This window comes from Sciurus vulgaris (genome assembly GCF_902686455.1).
Source record: "Sciurus vulgaris genome assembly, chromosome: 14".
NCBI lineage: Eukaryota > Metazoa > Chordata > Mammalia > Rodentia > Sciuridae > Sciurus > Sciurus vulgaris.
This window is the reverse complement of record NC_136475.1, coordinates 64,305,941-64,323,422: the sequence shown is the minus strand read 5'-3', so window position 1 is coordinate 64,323,422 and position 17,482 is coordinate 64,305,941. Positions and strand designations below refer to the sequence as shown.

Genomic DNA, 17,482 nt, shown 5'->3' with positions numbered 1-17,482 from the left:
AGGACAGAACAGGGAACATCACAGGCTCTGCAGTCAGAGGCAGCTACGCCCAAATTCAGACTCTGCCTCCTAATAGCTGTCTTTGAGCACCTTACCTAATCTCTCTATGTCAATTTTCTCATCATGAAAATTGGAGATAATAATAGCATTTATAGTCTACAGTTGTTAAATGGATTAAATGATAATGAAAGGCATTTAATAAGTATGCGCTATCATTAGTATTAATAAGAACAATAAAATAATAAATCTTTATGACCAAACTTTGCTGCCCAGAGGCAAAAATGATCTTAATGAACTCCCATCTTGGCTTCTGTCTTGGTGCCAAGAATTTTCCTCTCTGGCTCTCCCTTGGAATTTTTCCCCCTCCCCGCAAACGAACAAAGAGCAGAGAAAAGACCCTGAATGGCGATCTGAGTCATTGCTTCTTGATTTCATGTTCGCCTGCTCTGCCACTTAGGATTGTTGAAGCATTCAACAGATCCCAGAATTTCATGAACCTCTATTCTTCACTATAAAATGGGTATAAACATACTCACTTCACAGCATGTGTCAAGGGGCCACACTTTCTGGTACACGCAGGCCCTCGGGGCAGGACAGGTCTCTACCAAGTTCCAGGTGCAGGCCAGATCTGTCCTGCCTATCCACCCCCAACACAGAACACACACACCCACTGCCCCCACCCCTACCCACTGACCTTCCACATTCTCCTTCACTTGAGAACCTAATGATTTGGGGTGATTCTTCCCAATTACAATGTAAGTTCCTGAAAGGAGTCCTTGACTGGAGGGTCACTCTTCCTCCTGATCCTGGATCCAGGTGGCCTTCTGAAGGAACCAGGAAAGGAGAGGTCCAGAGTCAAGTGCACCAGCTCAGCAGCCCCTCCTAGCTTCCCCTTTCCTCTCCACTTCCCAAACAGCAGTCCTGAGGCTTCTCAAAAGAAACTGCTTCTTCCTACTCGAACATAGCCTAGAAAAGTTGCCCTGTCCGCTGGGAGAACATTTGAGTTGGTCAGAGGGATACTGTTTTCTCCTGCACCACCTGGCACTTGCACTCCCACACCCATGCCCTCTGGACTAAGAGGAGGCCTCTGCTCCATCAGCCTCTGCCAGGAGTCCATTTGTCACCAAATTGTTCTGATGGCCAACTTTCCATCCCTCTACCTGCCTCTGGGCTGCGCCTGCCCCGAGCGGGCAAAGACAAGGCCCTGGGGTTCCACTATTGCAGTTCCTCCTCCCCGGCCGCCCAAAGTTTTCAGGACGGAGTCTCCATTTAGGGTGGGGTCCCAACCCCAAGGTGGACCCTCACACCTTCTCCGGGGAGATACCCCTGCACAGGTACCCCCCCCCGACTCCTGCCCACCACCATCGCTTCTGCCGACTCTTCCATTCGAAGCAAACAGCAAAGGAGGAGGCACACACCTCATAAATCCAGAAGAGCAAGCACAGGAGAACCTCCAGAGAGCGTCTCCGTGTAGTGGGTGGGTGAGGCTGAGCCGGGGGGAGGGAGCAGGACGAGTGCCAAGCACAGGCAGGGACACTGAGCAGGACCCACTGGATCACAGACTCAGAGGCGGAGGAGACAGCCCAGTCAGCAGGGGGACTGAGAGCTCACAGAGCCTTTGGTGTCTGGGTTCAGGGAGGGCCTCACCCTCTGACAGGGTCTCAGAGCCCAACCGGCTCATGTTCCCAGCCTGAGACCCACAGAGGGGAACTAAGCTTTTTTCCAGAGACAGTGGAAGGATCTCTCCTGAGCCACAACTTTCTCTGTCTTTGTCTGACTACCTCAGGATGCAGAGCTTTTTGTCTGTCTCCAGGTTTCTGCATCTTTGTCTATCGGTTCTCTCTCCGCACCCACCCCTCCTACCCCACCATCTCAGATAATTTCGTGGGGACTCTGCCTTGGGGCTCCCGCTCTCCAGTGTATAGGAAACCTGACCTTCATCATCTGTTTTTTATATTTTAAAACATCAGCTTCACTTCCTACCTGGAGGAGGTGGGGGCTGAGGAGCAGGCTGCCTGGTTCTACCCCACCCGCCCCCCTTCATTTTGGAATCACACCCTCCCCCAGAAACTTGCCCCAGGGGAGGGCAGAGCTGAGGTCCTGCCCCTGCTCTCTGATGGCACTGTGGCCATCTGATGGCTGAGCCCAGACCCAGATTCATAGTCTTCCCTCCCAGTTGGGAGCTCTGGGGGGTGGTGGGTAGGGGCACCAGTGAGAACTCTCCTGATCAAGTGCTGGTTTGCTGATTTAGAAAAAAGTTAAAATTACAGGTCCAGAGAAAGCCCAGAAGGCCAAGAGATTTCATCAGTGGGAACCAGGCTAGAAAGCGTTCAAAGTCATTTCTGCCTTTAGGCAGAGTTACAGCCAACCAAGTTGTCTAACATGCTGTCACAGATGTTTGTTTGCTTAATATTATTAATACTAGTAGTAGATTACACATACTGAGGGTTTGTCTTATGCCAGACACTTTGTTTTGGCATTTCATTCTCTCAACAACTTTATGCGATAGGTACTATTATTATCCCTGTTTTCCTAATTAGGAAACTTACACAAAGAGAGCATAACTAACCTGCCCAAGGAATCTCAACTGAGATTAAGCAACTGATTCCACTTCTCCATCTCTGTACACAAGATTTCTAAGACCTGAGAAATGCATCTGTACATTTCCTTTTAAAGGAATAAAGCTACAGAATTTCCAAGAATATACTCTCCAGATTCTCAGGGACTCAGGTACCCGGTAACAGAAGCATTGTCTCTAACTCACTTCTGGGAGAACTGAAGAACCAGCTGGCAAAGATGGAATGGAAAGGCTAGAAGAAGTATTTCAGGAAGCGGGTACTGGGAGGAAGGGCCCTAGAGGAGAGGCACTGATAGGAAAGGGCAAATAGATGATAGCAGCAAGTCAGGAGCCAGCACCGGCACAGCCCTGGAGTCTGGCTTTCTATAGGAAGAGCCGGGGTCAGCATCTGGAGGCCTGAGGCCAGTTCAGTTTATCCTCCAGGTTTCTGAGCAGGAGAGTGACACTCCAAAGAGGTGTTCAAGACCTGGGCTGGAAGGAAGAGTCAATAATAAAGACCACTGATGGAAGGCTGGTATTACAATCCTGACAAGAACATGCAGAAAGAAGTTACCTCAGAGAAAATCCAAGAAATGCAGTCTGAGTCATCTTTCTCCTTCCCAAGCACTGGTATTTCAGTTAGTGTTCTGGATGGGCAGGGGCAGGAGAGCCATAGCATCCAAAGCTACTAGCACTAACACTGTTCTGAGGGCTCCTGAGACCACTTTGCTTGGGGATGACGGGGAATGACTCCCCATGTGAAGATAGCACGAGAGGTTTGAAGCAGGACACTGGTCTGAGGACTGTGGCCTGTGAAGCCCAGGCTATGGGTCCCACTTGGTCTCTGGATGGATAAGTAGATGGAGATTAGCGGCCTATAGTAGCGCAGCCCAGTGTTTCATGTCTTTCAATTTGAAATAATTCCTCCCTGGGTGGCACAAAATATATAAAATAAAATAAGCAAAATTTGATTAAGAACTATCAATTCAGAAACTACTCTGTTCATAAGTTCAATCTCTTTCTTTCAAAAGCCAAAAGCCTTATTACCATCTCATTGTATATGTCTGCGTGTCTAAGAGTGAGACAGCTGAAATGCCTGTGTTCCTGTGAGGCTCCCACTCGGGGGGCTTCTGTGTATGTGTTGTGTATGTGTTATGTGTACATTTGCGTGTTTCTCTGGCCCTGTATGCACTGAACTTTCAAACCATAACAGAAATACTGAAGCTTGGCAGAAATATCACAGGAATCATTATCTAATTTCAGAACATGTTATTATAATACCTACATGATGTGTAATGAACTTCACAATGTTCATGTTATATTCACCAACATGGAGCTGCAGACCCACAATATCAAGCCCTACCCCCAGATGCTTCTCCAAGACTTGAAAGCAGAGTAGGCCCCAAAGAAAGTTCTTCAAGGAATAATCTCCTGGCAAAGGTGTCCTCATGGATTGATATGTTTGGCTGTGTAAAAATCCATGGGGTATTTCCAGAACCAGGACAGAGCCTATCTTGGGATGGCAATTGCATCTCCTAGAGTCCCCTTTCTTCCCAGTAGAGGAGATCCAGAAACTGACCAAGGAAATCAACAGCCACATTGGGGCCCCAGAAGCAGACAAGCTTTCCCTGACTCAGCTGTGGACCAGTGGGCCTATGATCCACCCAGCTCCCCCTCTCCCCCAGAGGCTGAATTGGACTGAGACTGAGTGCAAGGGGAATGTTTGCTGTTTGCTGCTGTTCCCTGTTGACTTTAGCCAGTAGCTCTGTTTACAAACCAGGTTGGTTTTCCCAGCACAGTTAATTAGACCAAAGACATCTGGTGTGAGGGCTGGGGAGGGCATCTGCTCAGAGCCTTCCCCCCACACCAGCATCCATAGGCCAGTACAGGGCAGAGCAGTTAAGCAGGAACAGGACCGGACCAAAACCAAAGCTCTCAGGGGGATCATGGCTTCCTTCACCTTGCCTTTCCCATGACAGCTAAGTTAGCTGGGGGACCCCCTACTCTCTAAGTCTTAGAGGATCAAAAAGTCAGTGTTGGATGGCCTACCTTGGTGGATCATAGCCTGGCAAGAGAACTCGACCTTCCATGTTCAAAAGGACAGAAATTTCTGTCCCCTTTCTAATCAGAGACCCTGTTTTTCCGTAGGAAGTCAGATTTCTTCTGGGAAAATCTCCCCTTCCTGATACCCACTCAGAAAGGAGGCTTTGGATCCTTCTCCTTCTCCCCAACCATCCCTCCCCGGTCAATCCTGACACTAGGGAGGGCAGAATAACTTGCCCAGAGGGAGGGAGGAGGATGCCCATGGAGGCGAGCGGATCTAAGTGGATAGTTTTCAGGGCGTGGGGAAAGGTGAGAACTGCGAGGGGAGGGGCAGCGCTTATCTCTCCCGGAGGGGGGAGCTTACTCCAACAACTAATGCACTGGCGTGTGAAAGCCCCTCAATTAGCACTAATGATGCAATCAGGGAGGGAGGGGGAGGGACCAGACGTTCTGGTGGAGTCAGCACCAACTTCACACAGGGTACATACTCCCTTCCTGGGACACAGTGGCTCCTTCGGACATATTGATGCACCACACCCCACAGACGTGCGTGGGCACAAATGAACTTTTTGCACGTGGTTCGTGATTCGCTGCTGACCCGTCAGACCCCCCGGAATTTCAGGGTAAGCCGTGGATCCCTGGCTAAATATGGGATTCAGACAAGGAACTTCAGAAAGTCTTGGCAGAAAGGAGTTGAACAGAGGCATCTTAGAAAGCTCATGATAACTCCTCTGAGCCCAGAGTTCCCGTCCCATGGCACTCACAGGTGCCAACTCGGCCGTGCTCGCTTCAACAAACCGCCCTCCACCTCACCCCAACCCAGAGTCCAGGGCAGAATAAGGAGTCCCCACCCCCCAGCCCCACCCGCGAGAAGCGGAACCCAAGCGCCTTCCCTGTGACCAGCTCGCCCCCAAAGCCGGGGTCCCAGGCAGGGAGCTCTGGGATCACAGGGATCCCCGCTCCCGCCCTCAGCTGCTCGTCCCTCCGTAACCCGTTACCCGCCAGCTTCGCCCCTTTATCTACCCCACCCACTCTGCTGGGCCAGCTCCGTTATCGGCCTCCCGGTCCCGTTATCCGGCCGCCCCGGCCCCGTTATCCTCCCTCGCTTTGGGCCCGGAGCCCCTGCGAGCCGCGGGATCGCCACCGCCCCCTCTCGCGCTTCCCAGCCTGAGCTCCGGGGGCCGCGGGCTGGGCAGGGCCGGAGCCGCCTCCGCGCCGCTTCCCAAGGCCCGGACCGCCGCGGGAGGAGGTCCCGCTGTCAGTCAGCAGGAAGGCCGGCCCGGGCGGCCGGAGGGGGCGGTGCCGAGGACGGGCTCGCGCCGGGAGCGGGAGGCGGAGGCGGAGGGCGGGGGCGGGGGCCGGCTGCGGGCCTATAAGCGGCGGGGGCAGGGCGGGAGGGAGGCAAGTGTCAGGCCGATGTGCCTCCTGCGAGGGGCCGGGGTCGGGGCTGCCTGGGCCATGCGCGCGGGCTGGGCAGGGGGCCGCCGGGGCTCAGAGCGAAGCCGCCTCCGAGCCTGAGCCGCCCGGGGCCGGGGCCGGGGCCGGGGAGCCGCGCGGGGCCGGCCGGCCGGGGGGAGGGGAGCGATGCGGCGCCGGCGGGCGGCGGTGGCCGCGGGTTTCTGCGCCTCCTTCCTGCTGGGCTCGGTTCTCAACGTGCTCTTCGCACCGGGCTCGGAGCCTCCGCGGCCAGGCCAGTCCCCCGGGCCCTCGCCGGCCCCGGGCCCGGGACGTCGCGGGGGCCGTGGAGAGCTAGCCCGGCAGATCCGGGCGCGCTACGAGGAGGTGCAGCGATATTCCCGCGGGGGTCCTGGGCCCGGGGCTGGCCGGCCCGAACGGCGGCGCCTGATGGACCTGGCTCCGGGCGGGCTGGGCCTGCAGCGTCCCCGGCCCCCACGGGCCCGGCCCCTGCCCCGACGGCGCCCCGGGCTGGCCCCCGGCTCCCGGCCCGGGCCCTCGCCTGGGTTGCGCCGCGCTCCGCACGTGTCTGGCGCTCAGTACGTGGGCTCCGGCTACACTAAGGCAGTGTACCGGGTCGCCTGCCCGGAGGGGCGCGGTGGCGCTCAAAGCGGTGGACTTCAGCGGGGCCACGATCTGGGCAGCTGTGTGCGCGAGTTCGGGCGCGGAGGGGCTGCTATCGGGCTGGCGGCCACAAACTGCTCAAGGAGATGGTGCTGCTGGAGCGGCCTGCGGCACCCCAACGTGCTGCAGGTACGAGGGTGGAGCGCGAGGGTGAGGGGGCTTGCTTGGAACGCCCAGGCCCTGGTCACTGAGGCTGAAAGAGAACGCCTTGGTCTTATAGAAAAAGAAATGCGGCACCAGTGACTGTGCCCATGTTAAGCTAGGAACAGAACCCGCGCTAGGGCCCTTCCCATTGCACCACTCTGCCTCTTACCCAGTGATTCCTGGGTTTCTCAGCTTACACACATCCCTGAAAGACAGAGGCCAGGACAGAGAGCCCCAAAACCCTAGGGATGGGGCAGTGCTTCGAATTTAGAACCCTGTGCCCGACTGGAGCTAGGGTATTGAACATCAGGATATTTACTCAAGCCAAATTAATTCTAAGCCAAGACACCAAACATCCATGGTTGAGTCAGCCCCCAGCAGCAGTGGTAGAGTCCCCCATAGTGATGGAATATGAACCCCACTTCTTTCAATTCCCAGTGATTCGTCTGACCTTAAAGATGGGGTGGGACTGCAATGGAGTTAGGAAGGGCTGGAAAGAGACCGTGTGGCAGGCTTGATTCTCACAGAGTCCCCACCCACTCAGTCAGAAACCACTGGAAGGGAGTGAGGGAGTTGACCAGAAAATGTCCAGCCTTTCCAAGAAGTGACCCTGGGGTTCCCAGGGGCTTAAAGAGGGTCTACTTGAACCACTGGGAAAGCCTTAGGATCCTAGGCAGACTGAGGGCCAGAGGCTCAGAATCCTATTAAGTGAGAATCTGCCTCTCCTGTTTACTAGGAAACAGGCAGGAGAGATGAGACCCCCACCTAATCTCCTCCAAACTGAACTTTCAGTGAGCCTCTCACAATCCAGCACTGCCTTAACATACCCTGCTTCCTTTCTCCTGGGTCCCAGTTCTTAAGTCTGCCTAGGATAAGACAAACTATTCCTGTTGCACATGTCTGAGCAGACTGAGGGGAATCCCTAACTGCTCTAGCCCAGTGAACACAGGGCGTGTGCACTCCCCAGCAGTGAATATGCCCATGCCTCCCACCTCCCACCTCCTGACCCACTCAGATTCACCTTTTTGCACCCAGCAGAACTGACCAAAAAACGAGGCATCCCTTCTTTCCCTGGGATGTGAATGGAATCCTAGCCCAGAATAAGATAGATAGTCAAAAAAACTCCTTAGGACTCCTGCTGGCTCCCATCTTCCCCAGGATACCCCTACCCTGACCAGACACTATGGCAGGGTCCTGGGCCCTGCCTTGGTCACATGTTGGGCAGAGCCAACCTTTGTGTGTAGTTATGCCTGGCTGCATGGCTGACACTGTGTCTAGAGCTCCAGGGAGTGAGCCACTGGTTACGTGGCCATTCTAACTGGGAGGATCTTGTTCTCTGCACTTCCCAGGGGGTTTTGGAGAACTTTCTGGAAATTCTGGAATGTCAGCCTGATTCTGAGAGGGTGGAGAGGTTCTGAGTGACTTAGTAGGACTTTAAATGTTAGTTAATTGACTCAATACCACCCTCTCAGAATAGGTTTGCCTTTGGTGTGTCCTCCTGTGTCTTCAGGAACTTCTCGCTCATGGACCTCTTAAAACTTCCTGGCAAGCCTCCAGCTAGCCCCCCACCCCCGCACACCTACCACAGAATGATCACCCTGTGTACATCAGGTCCCGGTGCTGAAGGTGCTACAGGGGAAAACAAAAAAACAAATAAAAACATTACAATTGGACTGTTTTCACCCATTCCCTCATCAAGACTGGGCCTGTCTGGGTTGGCTGAGTGACTCTCACAGGGTCAGAGGCTGGAGTCAACTGCACTCAGGCACAAGAGTTGCTACGGTAGCTAGGACCCAAGGGAAGTAAAAAAGTGGGGTGCCCTAGTGTGTTTTGGAGTTGGGTCACCCTGCTTATCCCTGTCCTCCCAGGCCTGTATCCCTCTGGCTTCCTCAGCTGCGCCATCTCTAAGCCAGGGAAGTCTATGGTGGGGGTCTTCCTGCCCAGGAGGCTTGGTTTGGGTATGCCAGGAATCAGAAGGGAACCAGAAACCGTGTTGTTTTATGTTTCTTAATTGCTTAAATTCAAAACCGTTTGTTTGCTGAAGTGGGAGGAAACCAGAAGGAAGGTTTCTAGAAGTCCCAGTCACTCAGGTTCCTGAGTGCTGCTCTCAGCAGCCTTAGTTGGTGCTGTTGGCTCTAATAGCAGGGCCACTGTGCACCTCCCAACATGCGCTCTGGTCACCAGGATCTTTCTATCTGTCTTATGTGACACCTCCCCATCCCAACACACATATACACACAAATTCTCTCTCTCTCTCTCTCTCCCTCTCTCTCTCTCTCTCTCTCTCTCTCTCTCTCTCTCTCTCTTCCTCTCTTTCTTTCACACACACACACACACACACACACACACACACACACACACACTTCCTCACGTGATAGATGCCTGGCTGCCTCTGCAGCCCAAGGTCAGAGGGCACAAGGGTCTTCCTCCCTCCTCAACTCTGTCATCCTGGGAGCTTCAGGCTTCAGATGGGCCCCAGGCCTACTTGGGCCCAGATTCTGGCCATGCTAGAGTGTATTTCTTCTTCCAAATGGAACAAAAGATGTGACTGAAATGCTCAGCCTCACGCTTCCTGGGGGGGGTTAATGGTGTCTTTTTATTTTTTTCTGAGGGGTGTTGATTAATACCTCGTAACAGCGCATTTAACGACCTCCGGGTGTTAATAACCTTCAGAAGTTTCCCACAAAGGCTCAGACTCTGGGCAAGAAAATGAGAACCAGGCCCCAGGGCTGCTCCCCTTACCCCCCCCCCCCCAACCTCACCAGGGTCTGAGGCCTCCCTAGGCTGATGGGGGGGTAGAAGGGGAGAGAAAAAGAGGGTGCCTGGAACTGCCCCTGACATCCCATCCCACCCCCACCCCCACCCAAGTGATCTGATAGCTTAACACCGAGTCACGCTTTCTCTGATTCCAGCAGAGTTAGGGCAGCTGGCTCTGGGGAAGGGCAGCTAAAAGGGCACCCTGGGGAGGAAAGGGGGCATGAAGGGGTCTGGGAAGGGTGTGAATGATGGCATGAGGAGTGACAATGTGCAGGAACATCTAGCCCATGGACTCTTCCCAGCTCTCCCCTCTCCCTAGGCTGGCCTGGACAACTCACCTTTGTGTTCCTACCCACAGGGTGCTGGTTGTTTAGAGCCCATTCTGAGCCCCTACTGCTATGGAGTGTGCTGGGAAAAGCAGGGCTTCCTGTGGACTCTGGTGTAGGTGTTAGTGACAAAGTCAGTCTGTACTTCCCCGATCAGGTGGGTGGTACTAAGCCCCTCCCTCAGATGACATGATATGGGCAGCTTCTTGTGACCATGTCCCCAAGAAGCTGATCTTCCCTGAGACCCATCCCTCACTACAACCCCCTTGAAACATGTCACTAACCCACAAGGGCCAAGGGCACCCAGGGATGTGCCTCTTTGCTTTTTTTCCCACAAAATCCCAGCAAAGAAAAAAAAGAAGAAGTTGCCAGAAAGTAGGAATGGTAAGGAATAGACAAGGATTGGAATAGGGGACAAAGTGTGGTAATCATTTGCGGTATTGTGTATTAGCAAATGGTATTCTTGGAAAGAACCAGGTTGTAGAATCTGAGTGGCAGAATTTGAATCCTACCTCCTGTATTTATTAGCAGTGTGACCTTATGCAAGCAACTTAACCTCTCTGAGTAGGTTTCCCACCTGAAATTGGAGACAATAATAACAGTACCTACTGTGCCCCTCAGGGTTATTTATAATAAATTGAATTCCGCATGTAGTGCATTGAGCACGTTGCCTGGTACCTGGTTAACATGTGGTGGCCAGACCTGCCCATCACCCTGAGTGGCAAGAGGTGAGGGGCTGCTGTAGTCAGTCAGTAGGAACTCAGGCTGCCGGCAGCAGGAAGAGGGGGCAGACCTCCCAGGCAATGCTGCTATTCTCCTCTGGCCTGAGCTGTAGCAAAGGCCTAGGGATGGCCTCAGGCCAGAGGGAGGGGGCATCCAGCCTTTCTCTGTCCCTCCCCCACCCTGTGACCTAATGACCTGCCCTGGTTTTTCCCCCAGCTCTATGGCTACTGCTACCAGGACAGCGAGGACATCCCGGACACCCTGACTACCATCACGGAGCTGGGCGCCCCTGTGGAGATGATCCAGCTGCTGCAGACTTCCTGGGAGGATCGATTCCGAGTGAGCAGGGAGTGGGGCTTCCCCAGGCTCCTTGCTGGGATGATTCTCCCTTAGAAGGCCAGGCTTCTAGAGTAGCTTCGGCTCCTCCTCACCCCAAGGAGAGGGAAGGAAGCTGACTCAGCCATCAACCAAAGGGTTAAGAAAAGAAGCAAGACATAGAGGATCCCAGCATTCTCTGCTTCACTGCTTCACCCCTCCTCACGTGTGCAGGCGCATGCACACACACACACACACAGCCACTGTAGGAGGGCCAATTTCCTGGGACCATGAATGACTAAGGTCATCCTGACTTTCCTTCTACTCCCATACACTGAACTAAAACCACACTCAAGATGAAGCTTCAGGGAAGAGATTCCTCATCCTTAGACCCCCTGCCTGCAGGGTCAGGCCAGCCAAGGGTTAATCAAAATCACTGGCCTCTTCTTTGAGGTCCCTAGGGGCCCAGAGAATAGAAAGACCAATCCAAGCTCAGTTCAGAGCCACAAAAGAAGGAGCCCAGGTCCAGCAGGCCCTACTCAGCCGGTGTCTGTCCTTCAGATCTGCCTCAGCCTGGGCCGCCTCCTTCACCACCTGGCCCATTCTCCACTGGGCTCAGTCACCCTGCTAGACTTCCGCCCTCGGCAGTTCGTGCTGGTGGATGGAGAGCTGAAGGTGACAGACCTGGATGATGCCCGTGTGGGAGGAGACACCATGTGCAAGCAGTGCTGACTGCATACTGGAGTTTCCAGCCAGGAACTTCACCCTGCCCTGCTCGGCCCAGGGTTGGTGTGATGGCATGAATGAGAAGCGGAACCTCTACAATGCCTACAGGTAACCTCCACAGGAGTTCCCACCAGGGAAGGAGGTCAAGGAGGGAGGCAGAGCCAGAACCAACATGGGGTCCAGGAGGCCAGCTAGGGAGGAAGGCTCAACCCTGACCAATGGAGCCACAGAGGCAGGGAAAGCCTTCTGCCAAGTCAAGAGGGAATGCACAAGCTCCTGATGGTAAGAACTAAAAATAGACAAGTCCAAGGAGAATCCGGGTTGGAGGGTGGCAGCTGGAGGCTTCTAAAAATAGTTTCCAACTCAGGGACTAGAGCTGGCATTTCCCCTTCCCCTTCCATGGCTCCTGACCTCTGCAGTATTTTTCATGGCTAAGAAGCCCCAACCCTGGAACTGCTGTGGTGCTGGAGCTCAGTCAGGGGGTGATGTGGGCTGGAAGATGAGGAAGAACGGGAAAAACATGCTTCTGATCTCAGTTGGGTCTGACGTTAGATGTGGTCATATCTGTGCCCAGGCCCATTCCGAAGAGTAGACTCCCTGGGACACACTCAGGATATGCCTGGTCACCAGGCCTAAGAGATCCAGCTCCCCAGCCAGATTGGGTTCTGTCCCAGGTTGGGGTAAAGGAAGGATGTGTCTCCAAAGACTGGCTCCCCTGAGCCCTTAGTTTATCTTTACCACAGGTTTTTCTTCACATACCTCCTGCCCCCACAGTGCCCCACCCTCACTACGGCCTCTGCTGGACATCATTGTCAATGCCACAGGTGAGTCTCAGGGCCATCTGCTTCTCATCACCCACCCCTCCCCCAGCAGGGGACAAGAATGACCCAGGGCGGCATAGGTCCAGAACCCACCATGTGCTAGGGCAGTATTCTGAGGCAAAGACCCTCCCAAGCCCACCTGTAGGGTCCAGGCCCTAGAGGAAGGAAGGAGCAGTGGCTGGCTGCCTACTGTGGGAAGGAGTAGGAACCCAGGTACCCTGTTATAGCCACACTACAATTTGCAGGAGAGCTCACCTGGGGAGTGGATGAGACCTTGGCCCAGCTAGAGATGGTGCTGAACCTGTACCGGAGCGGCCAGTATCTGCAGAACTCCACCACAAGCAGTAGCGCTGGTGAGTGGCCCAGCAGGACCCAGGAGCTGGGTAGGTGAGGAGCAGGTAGGAGGGTAAGTGACCCCCAGTTGAGCTTAGTGACTCACCCTTCCTCTGGGGACCCTTGTCTCCAAGGTCATCCTGAGGGCTCAGTTGGGGTGACACAGACTGTTGAGCCTTTACCCTGAGGTCCTGTCTCATGCTGAGCTAGAACACTGCCATTCTGCCTGGAACTGGGGCAGGGGTGGGTGCCAACTCTCCTTCTTCTGATAGCTTCAAACCCTCTATTTACTGGTTGTGTGCCTTAGCCCTGGACCCTCACTTTCCTCATCTGTGAATTGGGGTTCAATATTACTTCCCCTCACAAAGTTCTTATGGGGATTAGATGCAGGCCAGGTGTGTAAAAGCATTAGCGCAGTTCCTGTTACACAGCTGGAACACAATATAGACTTGCTTCTCTTTCCTTCCTCTGCACTCCCTGGGCTAGGGGGACAGCTAGAAGTGGAAGGGGACCCCACACTGAAACCAAACAAGACACTTGCTCTCCCAGGGCTTGAGAGAATTCTGGCCACTGGTTACAGGCTGTGGTCCCTCTGCAGAAGTCCTTGGGTCTAGCTGTGGTTGGCAGGGGGGCAAGGGGTGGGCAGCCTCTGTATTCAAGGCACTCTGACCAGTCTTAGGGGTGGGGGAGCCCTCGTTAGCCCTGTAAATAAAGTTTAACGAGGTGAACAATGGCTGGCTCTGTCCCTGAGGACGCTGTTTATGGGGCCATAAATCACAGCTAGCCCTGGACTTTGGTCTAGTCCCTGGCAGGAGAAGGAGGCCGGAGGGCGGGGTGGCCAGAGGCCCAGAGCTTCTGGATGATCGATCCAGAACTGGGGCTCCCCAGGCAGCAGGAAAGGTGGGGTGAGCAAGAGGCCTGAGGCTGAGCTACTTTCCAATTAGGAGGTGTTTTTAGAGCCTCTGTGGTTCTTTCTGCATCCTGGGAGATCTCAGCTCCCTCTTGCTCTAGCCATGGACATTTTGCATCCACTCCTAGGCCTCTTAACCTCAGAACTACCTGACTGTTCCCCTAGGCCTATCTAAGGAGTTTGCCTGACCTCTCTCCCCATAACCAGAAGAAAGTTCAGTGAGGGGTGCTCTGAACCCTTGCAGCCAAGTGAGGCCTGCATACTAGCAAGACCAGAAGCTGGTTAGAAATGCACTCTCAGGTCCCACCCAGACCTCCTGAATCGTAAGGCATCCTAACAAGATTCCCTGGGGATCACATGCTTAGTGCTATTTGAGAACTGTGTTCTAAATGTCTGAAATGTCCTGGCCTCAGCAGCCAGGTTGGACAGCTAGTAGCTCTATGTATCTGTGCCACACATGTGCCTGCTGATCTTGTTGAACCAGTTCAGTGCCCTCAAAATTGAGAGCTGCGTATCTCCCCAGAACCAAGTCTGCACTTCGTCTTCATTGAACAATCAGCTCATGGGGTGTTTGCCGCCTTCACCTCCGTGCTGGGAATGCTGGCCTGGATCTCAGCCGCCACTTAGGAAATGAGTCTTGCAGCCCTCATTCAGAAAGTGACCCCAGCCCTCACCAGGCCAGAGTTCTCACGTTTGCTTCATCCCCACCCATAGAGTACCAGCGCATCCCAGACAGCACCATTCCACAGGAGGACTACCGGTGCTGGCCATCCTACCACCATGGCAGCTGCCTCCTGTCTGTATTCAACCTGGCAGAGGCCGTGGATGTCTGTGAGAGCCATGCCCAGTGCCATGCCTTTGTGGTCACTAACCAGACCACCTGGACAGGTGAGTGAGAGGGAGAGGGCATTCCATGGAAGGTGACTGAACTGCTCTAGAGCAGGTTGACAGGGAGTGGGTCCCTTCAGAAATCTGATGGGGAAATCTGGGTATGTCAGCACATATCTGTAACCAAAGCTATTGGGAGGCTGAGGCAGTAGGATTAAAAATTAAAATTAATTTATAAGCTAATTAAAAACAAAAATGTAAAAAAATACAAAGAGTGCTGGGGAGGTAGCTCAGTGATAGAGTGTTTGCCTAGTATGCATGAGGCCCTGGGTTCCACCCCGAAGACCCCCCCCAAAAAGTGAATAAGAAACCATCGGGGAGGCTGAGATAATGGAAGAGAGATAGTGTCCTCAAGGCAGTTGCTTTAGGACAGTGGCCCTGCCTCCAAGAAGAGAACCATCCTGACCTGTTACATCTCACCTCTGCCCCCAGGTCGGAAGCTGGTCTTTTTCAAGACTGGATGGAACCAAGTAGTCCCCGATCCCAACAGGACCACATATGTAAGGGCCACTGGCTGACCTGTCTGAGGGCTCAGCTGACTGTCCTCACCAGCTGGGATTGCCTATGGAGGAAGTGACTTGCACTAGCAGAGCTGCATGTCACCTGGTAACCTCTGCAGACAAGACTGACATCCCAGACAGACCGATGTGACCAGGACAAACGTGCAATAATGCAAAATGTTAAAATGTGAGTTGACAAGGCTAAGTCTGAGACTGCTGGTTCCCAGACCAGGAATCCTGGTTGGGGAGCGACTGCCGCTCCAGCGCTCAGGGCTGCGAGCAAGGCTCAGGCTGGTCTGCACTGGGACAGCTCCGTGGGCAGCCCCATCACTGTGTTCATAGTGTGAGAATGTAGCCAAAGCCCTTGCTGCTGCTGCCGCCGCTGCCACCATTGCTGCACATGCCAAGGCAGGCGGGGGCTGCGTGGGGACAATCGGTCACAGAGTGTTCTCTCAGCTTAGCTCCAGAGAGGAAACTTGGCGGTGGGTGGGGATGCTCCAGGATGTGGGTGATCTTATACCGAGAGGGCACGCTCCCAGGCCAGCCCAGGGGTCAGGGGCAGAGGTGCACACATCAATATGAGCCAAGACTAGGGTGGAGGAGCAGGTTGCCGTTTGAGCCAGGACCTGGAGTGGGGGTGGGACCAGGACCTTTCTGCCTCATTTGCTTTCAGTGAAAGCCTCAAGCAACCACGCCAGGCTCCCCCCTCCTGGAGTTTGCATATCCAGAAGCTTTTGTACTTCTTGTTTGTTAAATTGTTTATTTTTGTAAAAAAAAAAAAAAAAAAATATATATATATATATATATATATATATCGGTTAATAAAATGATGTTTCACGGCAAAAACTCTTCTCAAGCTACAGTTTCATGGGCTGTGACTTTTCGGTTCCCTGTCATCTCTTTGGTGTATGTTTGTGGGTATGTGTGTGTCATGGGGGGTGATGGCTTTTGAAGAGTAAAATCTCTGTGGCAAACACTACAGATACCAAATGTGCTTCCAAACCCTCCTTCCGTGGTACCTTCCTCCTGTGTGGCCCCCCACCTCAATGTTCTGACAAAAGACATGGAAACAGCCTTTTCCCCAGGAAGGCTCTCGTTTTAACCCATCCCAGTTTCTTGTGTACAAAAGAGTCAGGTCCCCATGGTGGGATGTTAGCCGCCTCAGTTAACAGATGGATAAATAGCTCCGGAAAGAATTACTGGACAAGCAATCTCCAGGCAGATCAGCTTTGTCTTGCCACTATCCCCACTGCCTACCACAAGTTCAGGAAGGAAGGAACCAACCCACTCTGTGACACAAAGGATAGTATATTAGACTTCTAACCAAGCCTGGATGGTGATTCAAAGGGCATGAACCCTTTGTGGGCTTTACAAAGAAGAACCAAACTTTAACTCAGAACCCACTTTCTCCTCAGTAGAGATGGTGGGTGTTATTTCTCAGGTAAAAGATGTTTGTAGTTCTGAGTGAGTGAGGGACTGATATCAGCTCGAGTTGTCTCCATGGACACTGCTCTGACCCTCATGGTTGTAGCTCCCCACCTCTACCCCAGCTCACAAACCCCCTGTCTCATTTCTGGTGTCTAGGCTTGTGACTGGGCAGAAGGGGAGAGTCAAAGTCTCTGCAGCAACCTCACACCATGACTCACCCAGTCAAATCCTGCCCCAGCTCACCACCCTCAGTTCTCAGGCCTCTGAGAAGGACCTTGGCTTCCATCAGCCTCCAGACTTCCCAGCTGAACTCAGGTGGCCCACTCCATGTCATCCAGGGTTGGATTTTGCACCACCCTCCATTATTTTCCAATAATGTCATCTAGCCTATGGGGCACTGAGGGCAGGAGGGGCCACGTCACCAACCTGGGCCCGAGAAGGTGCCAGAACCTGAGGTGAGAACCTGAGGAGAGATGACTGGGAGAAGAAAATTGGTGAGATCTCTCAATCTAGAGGAACACAAAGACCTGGGTCTGATCAGCAGGGAGGCCCACAGAGCCCACGGTCCACCTAACTCAGTAGAAGAAGAAATGGCTGAAGATGAGCCCAGCACTGCCTCCCAGACACTGAAAGGTTTCCAGATGAAGGCTTCATCAGCCCATGGAGAGGGGCAGAAGGAAATGACACCCACAGAGGGCCGCCACACTCTGGCCTTAGGGAGGTGCAATTATTCCATTTTTACAGACCAAAAAACTGAATCCCACATCACAGCTGCAGAATGATTTAGTAAGCATATAAACTCAGCCCTAATTCAAAACCCCCAAAGGGCAAAACTGCAGTCAGAGGATTCTGAATTAAAGTTAGAGAGATCCCTTCTTATTTTAAGCATGTGACAAGCTAAAACGGAGACCCAAAAGGCACAAAGTCTTTTT

The 17,482-nt window shown here is 53.4% G+C and overlaps 1 protein-coding gene and 1 pseudogene across 2 annotated transcripts in view; both read left to right on the top strand.

The window, feature by feature from the left end:
* The window catches only part of LOC306644360 (extracellular tyrosine-protein kinase PKDCC-like), a 34,878-nt gene extending 18,969 nt beyond the window's left edge, over positions 1–15,909 (top strand). The window contains 8 exon segments of the mRNA XM_079111234.1: positions 10,846–10,968; positions 11,506–11,646; positions 11,648–11,778; positions 12,414–12,435; positions 12,437–12,494; positions 12,737–12,844; positions 14,449–14,622; positions 15,055–15,909. Of these exon segments, the coding sequence (XP_078967360.1) occupies positions 10,846–10,968; positions 11,506–11,646; positions 11,648–11,778; positions 12,414–12,435; positions 12,437–12,494; positions 12,737–12,844; positions 14,449–14,622; positions 15,055–15,140 (843 nt within the window). The 3' untranslated portion in view covers positions 15,141–15,909.
* LOC306644546 (extracellular tyrosine-protein kinase PKDCC-like) lies at positions 6,015–6,922 on the top strand (annotated as a pseudogene). Its single transcript has one exon. The product of its transcript is annotated as an extracellular tyrosine-protein kinase PKDCC-like (transcript).
* Positions 15,910–17,482: the final 1,573 nt, after the last annotated feature.